Below are 16,342 nucleotides of genomic sequence, written 5' to 3' on the forward strand. Positions count from 1 at the left end.
GACGAGCTGCATCGAATCAATACCCATTTTATGCAAAACTATCAACTTTAAAATTTGACCTTTTTGGCCTGACCTTGACCTGAACTTGACCTGAACTTCACCAGAAAGTGACCTTAGCTGTACCTGATAGTCTTATAACCAACACCATTGAGTTGGGAATGAAAAATTGGCCATAAAACATGTATCACACAACCTTAGTAAAGTTGGGCTCATGTGACCTGACCTGTGACCCTTGGTGACCTGACCTGTGACCTGACCTGGTATTGCCAGTGACCTCTAATAGCAACATATCTACTAGGCAACTGACGCCCTACCGCTGATTCTCGAGAAAATGCGTTTTCCTCGGTGTTATAGCGCATTCCCTAAAACACCCGTGAACGGAGAAACATTTCATCTTTGACCTGACCTGTGACGTCATCGGTGACCCCGAGGTCAATGAAATTTGGTTTCCTGCGACAAATTTGACAGGCCTTTCGAACGCCGTTTGAATTTTGTGGATTCGTCCAGTAGTTTCGGAGATACGAGGGGGGGGGGCAAAAAAATAGCCCCCCCCCCACCAGGTCGCGTTATAAACAGACCCCACCAGGGCGCGGGATAACGCCTTTTGGGGCGACTAACGGAGCGAGCGAGAGGGTGGGCCTTGCACGTGCGACATTGCGAGGGGGTACCTCCAACTGACTTGTGCACGGCACCCTACTAACCGGTAACCGGTCTCTAGCGATGTGCCAAATTTGAGCACAATCGGCCCAGCCGTTCTCGAGATTTGCAAGCGGCACCCTGCAGGTGCGCACGTGCAAAATGGGTCCCAACTGACTTTTGCACGGCACCCTACTAAACGGCCCCTAACCGCGTACCAAATTTGAGCGCAATCGGTCCAGCTGTTCTCGAGATCTGGAATCGACCCCTGCACGTGCGCACGTGCAGCAGCACCCCAACTGTGGCACATGGATATGCATTGCCTAGTGGCCTAGTGGGTACTGGGTGCCTACCTGCATGCCAAGTTTCAGCGCAATCGGCCCAGTAGTTACCGAGATATTGCAATTATTACAAAACTGACATCTCTTCGTTTTGCACGTGGCACGTGGCACATATAGGGTCACCCACATGCATCGGGAACAGTAGGTACAAAACTTGGTAGAAGGAACGACGCTACCCTACAAAAATTACCGCATGTAAATCGGTCAAGTGGTTGCTGAGATTTAAGCCTCGCAAAAGCGTCCCCACGGCCGCGACCGGCCGCTCATGCTCATAAATTTCCGTTAATCTACAATCTACATATACATATGCGAAAGACTCCGCTCGCTTCGCTCGCTCCGTAAAAAGCGCGGATGTAGTATATAGTCAGCTGCTTAACAGTATGAGTAGCCCATGTCTTAGTGTGCAATGTGCATTGTGCATGTCTTCAGTGAATGCCGAATAGTTGTAAAGACGCTTTCGGCTTCATTTCAGTTGACTTGTAATCATCGAAACGCCTTTCTTGCTGTCGACTTGTTAACATCCAAGCTACCTGTGAGTGTCCGTGACTCCTATTCCCACACCTTATTATTCACACGCAAATACAGGCGGATTGCCTTTGTGGTAGATCAATACTTGATGCTTACACACTCCCCAAGATAATGAATAGACAACATACGGCAACATATATTATCAATATCCCTCGCTGATGAACCAAACCTCGAACCGTGGGTGATGTAAATATCAGCTCATCTCCTTCCCGGTGAGCAAGACCGTGGGACACTTACCCTCAGTGGTAACCATGACGCAGAGTGAGAAAATGGCCAGGATCACGGTCACCATGATGGTGTTGTAGCGCGCCAGGCTGTCCTGGCTGTCCTCCGCCAGAGTCTCCTGGCCCACGGCTTGAAGCTTCTTGGCGGCCGCCGCTGGCTTCTCAGCCGTCATGGGCGCGCTATAGGAGGGAGGGCGGCACGGCACGGCTGTGGCGGCGGCTGCTCGCTGTCTCGACACCCTCTGCGGTGCCTTCTGGTGGCCTGCATCCGCGCTGTATTGACTGCGTGCCGCACGATCTCGGCGATCTCCATGACGACACGCCGATCAGAGAGCGTGGCCATAGCGACTGGCGACGCAGAGCTGTGTAACCATGCCAACCGCTGCACGACGTCATTGGCAACTAGGCAACCAACTAAACATACACACACACATACTCATACACACACTTTTTTAATTGCTAGAACTGGTCAAGGCAGAATATTCTTATTCATGTAATTGGCGTTTGGAGCTACTCGTAACATATATAGGTATTTCACTCACCAAAGAGATAATAGAGCGCAATGAAATACCTATCAATCAGCGCCGCGAAGGCTTATTACTAACCGTGCCTATAGGGGAAGTTGGGGCAATGCCGGAGTTGGGGCAAAGCCGAAATTCGAGATATTTCGAAAACCGTAAGACATGGATGCCACCTGTCAGTGATGCTCTGAAGCTAGCTCTGAAGTGACTACAATTATCGCATGTTTGTTACGAGTCGTCATTGGGAATACTTCGACTGTGAGGGCGCCAAGAGCGTTTTCAAGGTACGTTTCCCTTCACCTATCCGTGCTTCTATCCTCAGGATACTGAAATCCTTCTCCTCCACGCCGCAACCCCCCTCCGGGCTGGACAGGCAACTTTATCTCATGCGGGCTGCTCCCTTGGAGCGGCACCGCTGCTCCCGAGGGAGCGCACCCCGTAGCCGGGTGCAGTGAGTGCCTTGGGGCTGGGTGGCCTGTCCTCTGGACGGGCTCAGCCCCGGCGACTCACTAGGGTGCCTGCCCAGACCAATGTCTCCCCTAATTCCTATCATCCTTCCGGCTCTGCAATGGTCTTGTCGACCGAAAGGGCCTAACTAGTGATGTCAATTACAGAAAATCGGAATACCGATACCAAACCAAATACCAACCAACACCGTGGGGAAATACCGAAACCGAACCAACTTTGAAAGATGAGGGAAATACCAACTTTTTACCGATTTCTTAGCCACTTATGCATTAGTAAGGGTTCATAATACCAACAAAATACCGAACACATTAGGATTGAAATACCAAATACCAAGTTGGTATCGGTTTGGTATCGGTATACCAAAAAGTTGGTATCCGATTGACATCTCTAGGCCTAACCCAACAAAACAAACAAAAACAAATACGTTTCCCTTGTACTACATGCGCCTTTTAAGCTGCATTTCTTACTCATTATGCTACCGTTTGTCTGGCCAATTCGGTCAAGTAATCTTTAGCATGTCTTTGCATAAATGTGCTGCCTATTTGAAATTTATACAGCACGTTGAAAAGTTATGGGCCTGCAAATGAAAGTATGGCTGGCTGGGGTAATGCCGAAAAAGTGCGATTACGCACGTGTTAAAAGCACGCTACGTGGACTTTACTGCTGTAGAATAGCAACGCGTATTTTTAGTCACACAAATTACACTTTCAACCGACACAACGGCCTGTTACCTATAAGGAATAATTTACCTGGCATTTTCTTATTATATCACACAATTATAACTTCCAGTGTGCACCGCGTCCTCAAGCTCTTAACCCTCGCCCGTAAACGGCGATCTGCCACCTTCGCCCATGCAGGGGGGGGGGGGGGTTGGTGCGACCCCCCCTTGGCGTTTGAAAACGGAGCGTCGTAGAGCTTAGCGGAAAAGACCATCGGATTGCTCTCGCCGAGATCTCGCGATTGGTGGTATATTTTTTGGTCCTAGGTCAACATTTGACCTACTTTTGACCGGTCAAAGGTCAAATTTTCGGAAAAATAGACTTTTTTCAACTTTCCGCGGCGATTGCGGCAAAACGGTGGGAGATATCGACTTGAAACCTTCACTATCGTGTTCCTTGATCAATTCTCTATCGTTTGGTATGTATTTCGTTTCCCTAGCTCTAAAAATGGCGCGTTGGGAGCGCCGGAAGTCGGCAAGGTCACAGTCGGCGGCAGAAATTCGAAAAATCAAAATTTAAATTTTTGAAATCTGATTGTATTTTTGGATTTGGGAGGTCCATTTGCTCCCTATAGAAGCTAATATTGCTGCATATTCCCATTGAGGTGACAAGAATTAGCAAAATAGTGGTTCGGGCGCTTTTCAAAAATAGTACCGGACGCTGTTCCTCTTGTGACGTCATAGCTCCGTGACCTCACCTGACCCGGTCAAATTTCTTATACCATATGATAGCCAATACTTGCCCCAATATGCATGGGAAGTTTCATCACGATCCATCAACCGATGTCCGTACCACCGGCAGGAAACCTCGGGCGTTGGCACTCAGTTTGTGAAAATCCGGCCGGAGGCTGTTCCTTTTGTGACGTCATAACTCCGTGACCTGACATGACCCGGTCAATTTTTTTTTATCAAAAGATGCGCAAGGTTTGCCCCATAAGGTACCCAAAATTTGGCGGCGCTGCGCGCCGCCGTTTTTACACTATTTCCGAAAAACCTCAGGGGGGGGGGGTTGCACCAACCCCCCCCCCTACATGGGCGAGGGTTAAAACGCGTGTCAGCTTTGATGAATTCTGGATAAAGTTTGAGATAAACTGGCAAAACATCAATGTCGGCATTCCCCGTAGATCATTTCTCCCATTTTCGGCTTTCCCCGCAGTCCGGGGCAACGCCGAAAAAGTCACTTCTTTGATATTTTTAGTTTGTGCGCTTAAGGGTACCTATGCGAATTCATCAAATGCGCCTGGTATGTTTGAAAGGCAAAAGACTGGCCTCTCGAATGACGCCAACAAGAATAGCTTATGTTGTCTACCTTGCGTGCTACGGGCGTCAGAAAAAAAGTCTTCGGCGTTCCCCCAACTTCCCCTAAATGATTTGCTTTTCAACGAGTTGTTAAAGTTGCGGACATGGGTCATTCAAGGTTAATTGAAAAGGTCACATCAAGCTACCAAAACTGAACAAAAATCTAAAGGTTTATCATAGCTAAACCGACTGAACCGTTGCACTGAAACTGTCAAAGATTTGTGAGGGTGACAGCGTGTATAAAAAAGAACTAGTTATAATCCGCGAAATTCGCCCCACCTCCGTCCTCTACTGCGCGTGGGGGTGTGGGGTGGGGCAGAGTCTGCTCCCTCCCGTTTTTCTCAATAGGGACCTGACCTGACTTTGACCTTGACCTATGCATAGCATCGTAGGCGACGCATCTTGTCTAGATAGCCTTAGAATGCGTTTTAGGCAATCAATCTCGGGCATTCATTTCTCGTCAGCTACGCTTCAAAGCCGATAATGTATAAACTTATACCTTTGAACTGACCTTGACATGACCTCTGACACACTAAGCCAAAAAAAAAATCGGCTCCAAAGGTCCTTCTTGAGAGATATCGACTACCGTTTTCCGGCCTTTCTATAACGACCATTGGTTCGGAAGTTGGAAAGGGGCGGAATCGCCCCCCCCCCCCCCTCAGCAGGGCACGTATGACTGAATAGCCCAGCAGGACGCGGATTAACCGAGAGTAAGAGATGATACAAAAAATTCAGCCGGTTTATTCATCGCGGTAGGAGATAAACAGTGCACACGCAGTGCACACATAGCTCCATCGGAACACGATGGAGCTGTTTATACCTATTGGTGTACGAATCAAATTCGTACTGCAAAAAGTAATTTGAAAATTTGAAATTGTGAAATTTTTGCTAAAATACGTGTACCTTGGCCATTTTTGAAGATATCTGGCTAAAACTTGTTAGAATAGGTAAGTCATAAGCAGTTGTTCTATCATATATAGGTATTCCGTTTTTTTTTCTTCGAAAAGTCAAAAACTTTTTGAAAAAGATAAAAACATAAATTTTAAATTTAAATATATATAATTTTCAAAATTTTGAAAATTTTGAAAATTCGAGATGGTAATTTGATAGCTCAGTCCATTCTGAGTCCTCCCATGCAAGCAAATTGGATCTAGCTTAACCCTCGCATGTGTGCGGCGTTTGCCAGCTCTTCTAATGTGTGTGTGTGTGTGGGGGGGGGTCGATTGGACCCCCCTTGCCGTTTGGCCCCTGATCGAGCTAGAGCTTCGCCGAAAAAACCGAGCGTGTTGCCAGTGACGAGAGGAAGCCGATGATACCCAATTTTAAGGTCCTATGTCATTGGTTGACCTTCCAGGTCAGGTCAATGACCCAAAGTCGGGAAAATCGGGACCTGTTAGAAAGTCGTAAAGTGTGGCTGCCAAGGGGTTTTCGGGGTGCTGATCACGAATATCGTGTTAGTTTTGATCACAGATGATGTCTTTAAGCATTTAGACCAGGTCGGGTCAGGTCAGGTCAGGTCAACCAGTAGGCGTCGTGACGGGTATTCGTAGTACGTGTCAACCGCCTCTGACAGCTTCGTAACATGTTACGAAGTCACCAAAACTACTTCGGAAATGTTCAAATGGTTGCTAAATTCGATTTCAGCTCCAAAAACTAGCCTAGAAACATGTAAAACTCGAAAAAGTGAACCGAAGTCACAAAAGGTCAATGACCTGACCTGACCTTCAGGTGACCTTGACACCCACCCTAATGTATGGGAGCAACATCAAATCACATGTTTGAACGTTTGAAACCACGAAAAGCTTGCAAACGCGCGGCTAATGCGTGCCGACATACATTCGCCGAATCGCGATTACGGCCGAACATGGTCACGGAAAAGGGTTCACAGGTCAAAGGTCATTTGGGTCAGGGTCATGAAATTTTCAGGGTAGGTGTAAAATTGATTAATGCGAGGGTACTGAAAGTTTCGTCGCAATCGGCCGCTTTTACGCGAGTCGCGAAAAACCTTGGGGGGTTGCATACCCCCCCCCCCCTGTGCCGGCGAGGGTTAACCCGCGCCGGGCCGGGGGTGTTTGCCCAGCCAGCAATTCGTCCGGGATGCGGTTGGGGACGGTCGGGATAGGCTCCGGATGTCCCGACTTGTCCCTACCGGGTTGGGTAGGCTTGGGTTGTCCCAATCGATACCGGACCTCGATGGCCGGCGGTAGGGGCGACTCGGGATTTCCGGACCGCATGCTTAATCGGTTGGGACGCGGTACGGATAGCCCAATCGAATCCCATGTTTAGACAGGCTTGTGATTTACGTTGTTATCCCAACCGATCTGAGAAGGCGCTTCGGGCACCATATCCGGTGGCCCAGAAAGTCTGGAAAAGCAATCAGATGGGCCGCGTGCAGGCAGACGCGTCCTCTGAGCGCAGCGGCCAGTCTAGCTGCCGCGTTGGTCAAGTGTCGATCCCTCCTTTGAGCTGCTGCATCAGGATATTGCTTTTGAACTGGCTCTAGCAAACGGTCGATTCAACTGTTGTCGTTGCAGGGAAATCAGTCCGTCTTTGAGAACAGGGTGAGTATAGTGCACACTTCATCCGTGATGTAGGGAGCGGGAAAGCTATAGGTAATAGAAATTGTTATGTTCGTTGTGGTTGTACGGCATGTGAATTACACTCGTGCTGTCGCATGTTTGATCAGTTGTCATGGACAGAAGATGTTTGGTCTCATTGTCAAGTGTCGTTAATGGTTGCATTGTAGGTTTGAAACCTGAATTACCAGGCATAGGTACCAGGGCCTCGGCTAACATGTTAACTGGTGGGCCAAATGGCCCACCAGTGACCCGAAATGGCCCACCAGCCTCAAAGATTTGGCCCACCAGTAATTTTCCGAAAAATATAAGTTTTCACATTTTTCACATTTTAAATTGAATTAGCAGATCTTATCGTACATTTTCAGGCTGTAAAGGACCCATCGGTGAAACATATTCTTGTGAAAAAAAAACTTCAACCTATTGTTTGCAATATCCTCTTGGGGTAAAAAGTGAACTATAGTGGACTGGACTAAGCCTCGGTCACACTTCACCGGATTGGACCAATGGACGAGAAACGGACGGCGTCCGGTGATGTCCGGGGGATGTCCGTTCGTTTCCGTTGGACGTCCGTTTCTCATCCGTTCATATCCGTTCCATGTTCGGTGGTGTCCGGTGTGCTCAACCGGACACCACCGGACATGGAACGGATATTAACGGACCAGTATAACGCCTTATGGGGCGACTAACGGAGCGAGCGAGAGGGTGGGCCTTGCACGTGCGAAATTTCGAGGGGGTACCTCCAACTGACTTGTGCACGGCACCCTACTAACCGGTCTCTAGCGATGTGCCAAATTTGAGCACAATCGGCCCAGCCGTTCTAGAGACCTGGAGGCGGCACCCTGCACGTGCGCACGTGCAAAATGGGTCCCAACTGACTTGTGCACGGCACCCTACTAACTGGTCCCTAACCGTGTACCAAATTTGAGCGCCATCGGTCCAGCCGTTCTCGAGATCTGGAAACGACCCCTGCACGTGCGCACGTGCAGCAGCACCCCAACCCTAACACATGCAGATGAATTATCTGATGGAGACCTAACTGTGTACCGAGTTTCAATTCAATCGGCCCAGCCGTTGTGCCGTTATTGAGGTTGCAATTTTGGGGGTTCTTAAAAAATGTCCAGATTTACCACGCGCCACGTGCGGTGGTTGGCAAGAACGCATGGTGGCCATCACACCACAGAACTTTTACGTCCAAGTGACATTCAGTAAAGAAGACCGCTTGTCAATCGGATGTCCCGTTCCTAAGATATTAGCTTTTGAAGAACGTCCCCACGGCCGGCCGGCCGGCCGCTCATAGGTAGGTACTCAGAAATTTCCGTTATTCTACGTAAGACTCCGCTCGCTTCGCTCGCTCCGTAATAACAAACGGACGTCCAACGGAAACAATCGGACATCACCGGACGCTGACAGTTCTCGTCCGTTTCTCGTCCGTTGGTCCAATCCGGTGAAGTGTGACCGAGGCTTTAAATTTTATGCAATAATCGCGAAAGACGTCTGCCTCTGTCAATTACAGATAGTGTCGGCGGCTTCCAGCCGATCGAGGTCTGCGAGAGTTCTTGCAAGCTTTCCGATCGATCGAGTGGTTGTAGTCACATAAGCATCTGCCGCAGACCAGTCGGTTACAAGAAAGACTACGAAAAAGAACAGACCAGTTCAGACGGTCGGGGATAAGCCTGCGAGCGATCTCAGACGGCTCGCCGATAGACACGATATAAGCCAGAGTCAAACTAGAGGTAGTGTCGGCGACTTTCAGCGGATTGAAGTCTACAAGCGATATTATGCGTCTTTACGACCGGTATGATGCTTGCAGTCACACATCTGACCAGTTGGACGAATTTCGAACCGTTCACAGTCAGCGTTCCAAAAATTTATCATTTGGGCTGAAGATGACACTCAAGAATAAGAATGGATAATTTTCCACTCTCACATTTTGGGTGGCTCGAGTTTTCCACTCAGACACCCAAGAGAAATCTGAAGTTTGGGACACTGTTCACCAGAAGTGAACGTGTACATAACTTAGTTTTTTTTTTTTTTAAGAAAATATCAGGGCTGCGCAGTGCGCTTGGGCTTTTGAGTCAATTATTTTCCATGCGACACCAATAGGCTTAATGATCATTTTCAGAGATGTAGGGGTTGCTGCTACAACCCCCTTTTGGGGTTCCTGCTACAACCCACTTTATACATAATATATAAAATTGCACTAGTGCTGTTCACAATTCCTCCCGATCCACCCAACAACGCCCGATCCCGTCCGACCGCTTCCGAATCTCCGACTAGTCGGCGAGCGATCCACTCACGGCCGTAAAGTTATCGTCCAAATTTTTATAATCTGCGTCAATATTGTGTGCATACTTGTGCCACGGAATATATGTATAGTCTACGACATGTCGATATGTCGATATGTACTACGATATGTCGTAGACTATATATTCCGTGCTTGTGCGATTTTATGTGCACCGCGCACTGGCGGATCCAGGGGGGGGGGCACGGGGGCCATGGCCCCCCCCCAAAGGCCTAAAGTGGCCTGTTTGGCCCCCCAAAACGCCAGAAAAATTGCTAAGAAAATATACCTTGATGGAGGTTTTTAGCCACTTGGTGAAGTAAAGCTTTCCACAGCATAATATGGAAGCAATATAGTAGCAGTGAGGGTCAGTCAAAAGTTGCGCGAGCGGAGTCGACCTTAAAAAAGGACTGTTGTTGGCACGTGTTTATGGCGCGGCAGCTGGTAGTTGGCGGTGTTTCGCGTGGTGTGGCATCACTGGCGGATCTGGGGGGGAGGGGGGGGGGGTACGGGAGCCTGAGGTGCCCCTGACAGGCCCGTGGTGCCCTTGCTAGGCCTGTGGTGCCCCTGGACCCTGGCAGGCCTGTGGTACAGTCCACAGCAGAAGTAATGTGGGGTTTCAGTCATGGGTATGTTCTGCTTCTGAAGCTTAGGAACGATTAGCCAGACTACAATGAAACTTTGAATGTAGCTTATATGTATCGTCACCCTTTCAGCTGCAACTTTAGCTATTGACATCTTCTTTTCAATCACTTCGCATTAACCCTCGCCCGCACATGGGGGGGGGGTTGCCACCCCCCCCCCCCCAGGTAGTCTTTCTGCTCTGCACGCAACATTTTTAGAGCTAGAAGGCTGATTTTTCGTATAGCTGCTCCTCCATCCTTTCTTGATGTCCACTGAAAATTTCAAGTTTCTGTGACCTTTGGTTTTGGAGATATGACCTTGTTTTTCAGGTCATGTCATGACCCAAATGGCCAATTCTCGACATCTTGCGTTGGCTATGGGCCTTGTAAGCTTTTGACACCTTGATTTCGGCCTTTTTTACCAGTCTTACCTCCCACCCATCATTGAACATGTTGTTCGACGATGTACAGATGTCAAGGTCAAGGTCAAGGTCAACCTAGGTCATCTAAGGTAATTGCGTTTTAGGCAAGCGGAATTTACTTTTTGTGAAGTTTTTTGACTGCATTTTTGGTAAAAGCTTCTCAGATCATGATTTCATGTAATATGGACACATAAACAATCGGTACACACATCAGTATGCACACAGACACACACAGACATACAAACACATATAATTGACCTTGACCTAACTTGACCTGAAATGACCTCAGCAGCAAAAACCTGGTCGGGTAGTGTGAGAAGGAGGTTCTAGCTGGCTTGGCACCAGAAAACGGCATCGTTATCGGTATATGATAAGCAGCGCACTTGATATCCAACGGTGACCCAAAACAGCAACATTTTTTAGTTTGACCTGACCTGGAAGGTCAATGACTGACCTGAGAAGGTAAAACTGGGTATCATTGGATTCGTCTCTTCCCAAAGAATCTTTTTGGTCTTTACCGCTAAGCTCTATCTCCAACAGGAACGAAATGGCGCGGGGGGGGGGGTGGCAACCACCCCCCCCCCCCATGTGCGTTCTAGGATGGGAAAATGGCATGTGCGGGCGAGGGTTAAACAATCGCCAGTCAAAGCCAACCGTTGAGTTTGGTAAAACCCTACATTACTTTAGCGGTGGGCTGTACCTCTGGCGGGCCTAGGGTGCCCCTGCTAGGCTGCTGATGCCCCTGGGACCTGACAGGACTGTGGTGCCCCTGACAAGCCTAAAGTGCCCCCAACAGGCCCGTGATGCCCCCGACAGGCCCAAGGTGCCCCTGCGTGATGCCGTGATGCCTGCGAGGCCGGTGGTGCCCCCTGCGAGGCCGGTGGGGCCCCTGACAGGCCCATGGTGCCCCTGCTAGACAGGTGGTGCCCCTGGCAGGCCTGTGGTGCCCCTGCTAGGCCGCTGGTGCCCCTGGGCCCTGACAGGACTGTGGTGCCCCTGACAGGCCCAAGGTGCCCCTGCAAGGCCGGTGGTGCCCCTGTAAGGCCTGTGGTACCCCTGCTAGGCCTCTGGTGTCCCTGACAGGCCCATGGTGCCCCTGCGAGGCCGGCGGCGCCCCTGGCAGGTCTCTGGTGTCCCTAACAGACCTGGGGTGCCCCTGACAAGCCTGTGGGGCCCCTGACAGGCCCGTGGTGCCCTTGCTAGGCCTGTGGTGCCCCTGGCGGGCTGGTGGTGCCCCTACTAGGCCGGTGGTGCCCCTGACAGGCCTGTGGTGCCCCCGGGCACCAAGGGGGTCATGACCCATGTGGCCCCCCTTGGATCTGCCACTGATGCATAATATATTGATTTGTAAAGGCGTTATGGCTTATGCAATATGCAATTGCAGGCACTTGGTATCCTTCACTTATCCCTCATTGGGGCTCTGGCGGGCTCCTGAGGGCCCACGTCTATCTCCGGGAGCCCATATAGACAGGCTCCTTTGGGTCCTTTCAGTACACTATAGCATAAGAGGTCTCCATGCGAGTCCTATACATACATCTGAGGGCGTACCCTGATGTCTGAGGTACCCAACTGCAGCTCCAATGGTCTCTTCTTACACTGGCGGATCCAGGGAGGGGGCATTTAGGGCCATGCCCCCTTCCCAGAGGCCTAAAGTGGCCCGTTTTCCCCCTCCCCCAAACGATAATGAAACATAGTTCAATCAGGGCGTGGCCCAGGAGCCGAGTTAGACAGGGCTGTTTTACCACCTCCCGGCCCGCAAAGGAACCCAAGCACTGACTCGAAGCGGGTTAAAGAGACCCTCCCACCTTCAAAAAAGTTAATGAATTGGCATGAAAGTGATGCCGCTAGGTTCCGAAAGGGCGAAAACGAATATCTACCAAATTTTATCGAAACATATTCACCGGTTTTCAAGAGATTAGACTTTTATTTTTGTTTACTTTTTGGGATATCCGCTGCTGTTCCTAGCGACTTTATTTGAAAGTGCGGCATTTGTTGCGCGCAAAGCAGCCTATACCACCGCATGCTACCAAACGTTTTAGTAAAATATTAAAAAATCATTAGATCTCCGCTGACGTCACACATTCAGAGGGGTATCCAAAAGCATTAGCCCCTCTGAATCAAAATGCTGCAATTTTGAAATTCAATATTTCCGATTTAAGGCATTTCTCGATGTTGTGAGTGCGTGCCGAAACCGGTAATTGTGAGCCAGGGACCCCATTTTGGCTATCTCAGCTCAAATCTAATGTTAAGGTGGGAGGGTCCCTTTAACTGGTCGATAAAAACAATGGTAAGTGTTTACAAAGTAATATAAAGGCATGGGTCGGGTGGGCTACCATTTATATATTTTTCTTTTTAGTTAAAAAAAAAAATTCATAGTGTCAGGGCTGTGACGAAAAATAAGTGGCCTAAATCCGATGAGAAAACAGGATTTGGGGGTACCCTAGGTTTGGCTCCTGCATGAGTTGGCCCCCCCCCCCAAACGCAAGCCTGGATCCGCCAGTGGCACCGCGGGAGTATCACCACTGAGAGGGTTGTGGGTCCCTACTCTCTCCTCTCTCTCTGAAGAGTCGGGGGGGGGGGGGTCGAGCCCCGTTTTGTTTTTTACATTTTTTGAATGCCATCCTGACGTTTTTTGCAGAATAAAATGGCCGAAATCTGGGGAGAAATCGAAAATTTGGGGGGGGGGCTATGGCTACGAAGGTCAGTCCATGTCGCTGCCCAAGTGGCCCACCAGTCAAAATTCCTTAGCCGAGGCCCTGATAGGTACCATGTGAAATGTCAGATGTGGATTATTTCTTAGTGATTTTTAGTGTGTCCCAGACTTTGATTAATAACCTCTTGGTCATTTTCAGATGCTCTCTTCGCACAGTGGTGAACCGCCCGACCAGATGCCAGCCGTCTAGTTTCGCGGTGGCTCTCTGAAGCTCGTGACGGCAGACGGACACACTGTCCGCAGAGGAGCCGACACGAACAAGGCGCAGGCCTGCTATAATGGCTGTGAACACCGGAAGTGAGTCCGCTGTGCCAGCGCCTTGCAGCGGCGCTAAGATGATGGCCGACGCCACGAATGTGCTGGCCAGGCTGTGAATTTGTGAAAATTTGACCTGTGTGCAACCAGTAAATTTGTGAATATATTTCAGTGTCCAATGTAATTCATTTTGTCGTGCAGGCATTATAAAGGTTGAGTTGGAGAATAATGAAGAGGCGAGGGGGTTGCGGTGGCGCAAGCAAAGTGGTCACATCTGCATAACAGCAATCTGCGGATATAAGACTGCGGTTAATATGTCAGATGCCTGCGGTATTCCCAAACCGGCCGTGCGGGCCGAGTTGGGACATCCCGATCGGGATCGGAGTTCATCGCTTGTTAAAATGCCATAAGGCAGTCCGGATGCGTGCGGGATTTCCGAACCGGTTGTACGGGGAGATTTGGGGAATCCCGATCGGGATCGGAGTTCAGCGCTTGTTAAAACGTCATAAGGCGGTCCGGATACGTGCGGGATCTCCCAATCGGCCGTGCGGGGTAGGTTGGGATATCCGGACCGTTCCAGCCCGTACAAAGTGTCTCATTTCCCAATCCCGTCCCACTCCGGTCCCGATCGGGGTGGTGCGGGCTGAGTCCGAAAATCCCGATCGGGAACGGAGTGGGATTGCTGGCTGGGTGAACACCCCCCCCCCCCTGCGGTTTTTCGCAGATATATCAAAAACGGCGGAGCTCCGCACCACCGTTTTTGGTACACCTATTTGGGCATCTTTTCCGCACATGTTGTGAAAATTTCAGATCCAGGTCGCCTTAGGTCAGGTCACCAGGTCACGCCAAGTGACCTAACCTCAGAAAAAAATAAGAATGCTCGTCATAGCTTTACCGATTGATCGATTGCCTTGAAACTTTCAGCGATTGATTAGAGCAATAGTATCTATAAAATGTTTATATCGGAATTTCGATATCGGTGACCTAAGGTCAGGTCAATTTTTCGGCCTCTCCATAAGTCAACGGGAGAAAATTGAAAAGCGTCTGTTTTGCACGAACGCCATTCTAGACACTCTCAAACATCGGGATGTACAGGTAAAATTGACACACTGAACCGGAAAATGGCAACTGTGACCCCTCGTTATGTCCCCGAGGTCATCTCAGGTCACGAACAGAATCTAACAGTTTTTCGCTAATAACTTCTGATAGAGGCGTGCTAGAGCGCTGAAAACGCCTTAAATGCTTTCGGCTCGACGGTGCGGATCGACTGATATGCAACATGACCTTTTCCGGTCAGGTCATGGCCTTGACCTGAGGTCAAATTTTCAAGTTGACTTTTCAAGGTCAAATTATAGTTCATTCGACGCGTCTCGACGAGAGGAACACGATGCTGGCAAAAGTAATGTCATGGCTATTTTGAGTCAAAAGTTATCGCCGAAAAAAACGCTTTTCGTAAAAACGGCTACCTATTTTTGGAGTTTTTGCCCTCTGGTCTGGAGGCTAAACCGTTGACCTGAGGTCAAATCTGAGAACATTATTCAGAAAGGCCTGTAAAAGGGCTATCGAATGCGCTTTTCTGCGGCACTGTAGCTCTATCGGTTCCCGAGGTAGCCGTTGGCAGTTTCCAAAATGCTGAAATAGTCAACATTTTACCTTTGGTGACCTCTGGTGACCTGACCTTTGACCTGACCCAAAAAATGACCGAAGTGTTTTCGTCCTTATTTTGGACGTTCTTTCGATTGCCGCTTACCGCGTGTCGCTACGTGGCCCAGGAGCCGAGTTAGAAGGGGGTGTTCAGACACCCCCCCCCCGGCCCGGCGCGGAATCTCAGAGCACCGGCCCGGCGCGGGTTAAAGTGACCATCCCACCTTAACATTAGTTTTGAGTTGAGATAGCCAAATTGGTGGCCATGGCCTGCAAATACCGGTTTGGGCACTCAAAACATCGAGAAATGCTTTAATTCGGAGATATGGAATTTCAAACTTGCTGTTTTCGGATTCTAAGGGGCTAATGCATTGGGATGCCCTCTTAGAATTTGTGACGTCAGCGGTGATCTAACGATTTTAAAAGCTTATACTAACATCTTTGTGAAGCAGTGGTGGATATATGCTATTTGCGCGCAACATCTGCCGCAAACGCCGCACTTCCAAAATGAAGTCGCTAGGAACAGCGGAGATCCCAAAAAGTAAACAAAAGTAAAAGTTTAATGTCTTGAAAACCGGTGAATATTTTTCGGTGAAATTTGGTAGATATTCGTTTTTACTCTTTCTGAATCGAGCGACATCACTTTCATGCCAATTGATTAACTTTTTTGAAGGTGGGAGGGTCCCTTTAAAAACTGAGCTCTTAGGAGCGATTCCCGTGGTTTTATGTTTTGCTTCGAAATCGGCCGAACATGACGTCACTCTGACGTCATTTCCGGCCGATCTATGACAGATACGAAGTTCAAATTTTGACACAACGTGTCAAATTGATGCAGCCGAAGGTACTGAAAGTTTGGCGTTGATACGTCAAGCAGTTTGGAAGTTATTGCAGAAAAACTGGAGGAGGGCTATAAATAGCCCCCCCCCCCCAGTGGGGCGCGGGTTAACACTACTGCCATTACATGACAACAAAAAGAACACAACAAATACAATACTATCCCTGATATTTTGTATATTTTATTTTCTAATTGAATCAAAAAAGAATCATTCAAAAAAATTTTGGCTGAATCAAACGTGAATCATTCCTTTTA

The 16,342-nt window shown here is 49.1% G+C and overlaps 1 protein-coding gene across 3 annotated transcripts in view; it reads right to left on the minus strand.

The window, feature by feature from the left end:
- The window catches only part of LOC122388138 (nuclear pore glycoprotein p62-like), a 36,964-nt gene that overhangs the window by 8,660 nt on the left and 11,962 nt on the right, over positions 1–16,342 (minus strand). The window contains exon 3 of one of the 3 annotated variants that reach the window (XM_043378956.1): positions 1,743–2,077. The exons of 1 other annotated variant lie outside the window; for it this stretch is intronic. In XM_043378956.1, the coding sequence (XP_043234891.1) occupies positions 1,743–1,902 (160 nt within the window). In that variant the 5' untranslated portion in view covers positions 1,903–2,077. Of the gene's footprint in view, positions 1–1,742; positions 2,092–16,342 lie in introns of all 3 variants that reach the window. One more of the 3 variants, XM_043378955.1, reaches the window with a different exon arrangement.

The sequence above is a fragment of the Amphibalanus amphitrite genome, unplaced genomic scaffold (assembly GCF_019059575.1).
Source record: "Amphibalanus amphitrite isolate SeventyFive unplaced genomic scaffold, NRLGWU_Aamphi_draft 000310F_arrow, whole genome shotgun sequence".
Lineage (NCBI taxonomy): Eukaryota > Metazoa > Arthropoda > Thecostraca > Balanomorpha > Balanidae > Amphibalanus > Amphibalanus amphitrite.